Source organism: Eimeria maxima, genomic scaffold (genome assembly GCF_000499605.1).
Source record: "Eimeria maxima Weybridge genomic scaffold, Emw_scaff44, whole genome shotgun sequence".
Classification (NCBI taxonomy): domain Eukaryota; phylum Apicomplexa; class Conoidasida; order Eucoccidiorida; family Eimeriidae; genus Eimeria; species Eimeria maxima.
This window is the reverse complement of record NW_013563856.1, coordinates 1-2,179: the sequence shown is the minus strand read 5'-3', so window position 1 is coordinate 2,179 and position 2,179 is coordinate 1. Positions and strand designations below refer to the sequence as shown.

Sequence of the window (2,179 nt, the reverse complement as noted above, 5' to 3'; positions counted from 1 at the left end):
TTTTTTTTTTTTTTTTTTTTTCTTATAGATTGGAGGCATGCTTAGAGGTAGCAGAGAATGTATTAATTAAGAGTGGCACATTACCTCAACGTGTTCGTTGGGCTCGTCCTCAGCAGCTAGCTGCTGAATCTGCTGCTGCTGCTGCTGCTGCTGCTGCTGCTGCAGCAGGAGCAGCAGGAACAGGATCAGGAGGATCAGGAGGATCAGGAGAAGGAGGATCAACAACAGGAACAGGAACAGGAACAGGAACAGGAACAGGAATAGGAACAGGAGGAGGAGGTGCAGCAGCAGATAGATTTATGCAGAAGATAACAGCAAGAAGACAACAACAAGAATTATTAAGAAAAAGAGCAAAAGAAGAAGAAGAAATAGCAACAATAATTAGATCTATACCCTATAAAGAAAATATAAATATAAAAACAATACAAGAAGAAAGAAAAAATAAATTATTATTATTAGGGTTTACGGAGATACAGGAAGTATCTACACCATGGAGATTAAATCTAAACCCTATTCATGATGAGGAGATTACTCCTGATCTATGGGCAGCTGTTATGCAAAGAGAAAAAAAAACATGGGTAATTTATTAGGGTTTAGGGTTTGGAGGGTTTTAAGGGTTTAGACCTTTTATTAGGGTTTATTAGGGTTTAGAGGGTTTATTAGGGTTTATTAGGGTTTAGAGGGTTTATTTAGAGGGTTTATTAGGGTTTAGAGGGTTTAGAGGGTTTATTAGGGTTTAGAGGGTTTTGAGGGTTTTGAGGGTTTATTATTAGGGTTTAGGGTTTATATTTTGGGTATATGTTCAGAGACTGATATAGTGTACTATTATGAGGGTTTATTATTGTTTATTATTTATTATTAGGGTTTATTAGGGTTTATTAGGGTTTATTAGGGTTTAGGGTTTATATATATGTGTGTATATATACAGCCTGAGGGTTTAGTAGTTGATGGTTTATTAAGAAGAGAAGATTGTACAACTTATGGATTTGATGAGAAAAGGAAAGAATTCGTTAAATTATTAGATAGATGTGTACGTATTTATTTTATTTATTTATTTATTTATTTATTTATTTATTTATTTATTTATTTATTTTATTTATTAATAGGGATAAATGTTGCTGCTGTTGCTGCTGCTGCTGTTTTTTTTTTTTGCTGCTGCTGATGGATATAATCATAAACCCTTTATTGGATACTGACTTTTTGTTACTCATTCCTGTCTAGGGTTTAGGGTTTAGGGTTTAGGGTTTAGGGTTTATTTATATATATATGTGTATGCATGCAGGAAGAAGAATCAGAGAGAGGGAGTGGCATATCTCTTGGTACTGTTTTATTCTTCTTAATGATATTTATTCGTTGGTATTCAAGTTGAGGTGTATAGGCACCTATTATATATATATTAATTATTATTTATTTATTTATTTATTTATTATTATTTATTTATTTATTTATTATTATTAATTGGGGTGTATAGCCAGCTAATTATTATTAATTATTATTATTTATTCGGGTGTATCGGCAGCTTATTGCAATTTCTTTCTTCTTTCTATACCTCTTTCTTTATAAGAGGTGTTATTATTGAAAAAAAATATGAATTTAATTAATTAATTAATTAATTATATAAAATAAATGTTTATTCTGTTCTTTTTACCTCTTTTATTGTGTTTATTATATGATCTTTATGTATATATAGCTGCTTTCTTCCTTTTTACTACATACATGAGCTGCCTATACACCGCAGATATTGCTGTTGCTGTTTATATATAAACAGCAATAAAATTCTTCTTTCTGTGGTTAAATAAATGTTTATTTAACATTAAATTAATAAAATAATTATTATTTATATTTATTTATTTATTTATTTAATTTAAATGCCTATTTATGCCTTTATCTATACAAATCAGCACCACTCATCATATACACCGCAAAAACACCCCTGTAGTCTTCTTTATGCATGCATTATATATTATATTTATATTTATATTATATATAATATATTTACATTTATATATAATATTATTATAAATATAATATTAATAATATATAATATATATTAACTTGTATATATATATGTGTATAAGTATGCCAATATAAATATAAATGTATAAATATAAATAGTACACGTATACGTATATTTGTGTGCCTATGTATATATAATATAATATTATATATATAAATATAT

At 28.3% G+C, this 2,179-nt stretch overlaps 1 protein-coding gene across 1 annotated transcript in view; it reads left to right on the top strand.

Annotated features, from left to right (window-relative positions):
* Positions 1-1,369, top strand: part of EMWEY_00007310 (hypothetical protein) — a gene marked incomplete at both ends in the record, with an annotated part of 4,460 nt that extends 3,091 nt beyond the window's left edge. Inside the window, 3 exons of the mRNA XM_013478464.1 lie at positions 29-578; positions 929-1,030; positions 1,283-1,369. Of these exons, the coding sequence (XP_013333918.1) occupies positions 29-578; positions 929-1,030; positions 1,283-1,369 (739 nt within the window). The remainder of the gene's footprint in view (positions 1-28; positions 579-928; positions 1,031-1,282) is intronic.
* Positions 1,370-2,179: the final 810 nt, after the last annotated feature.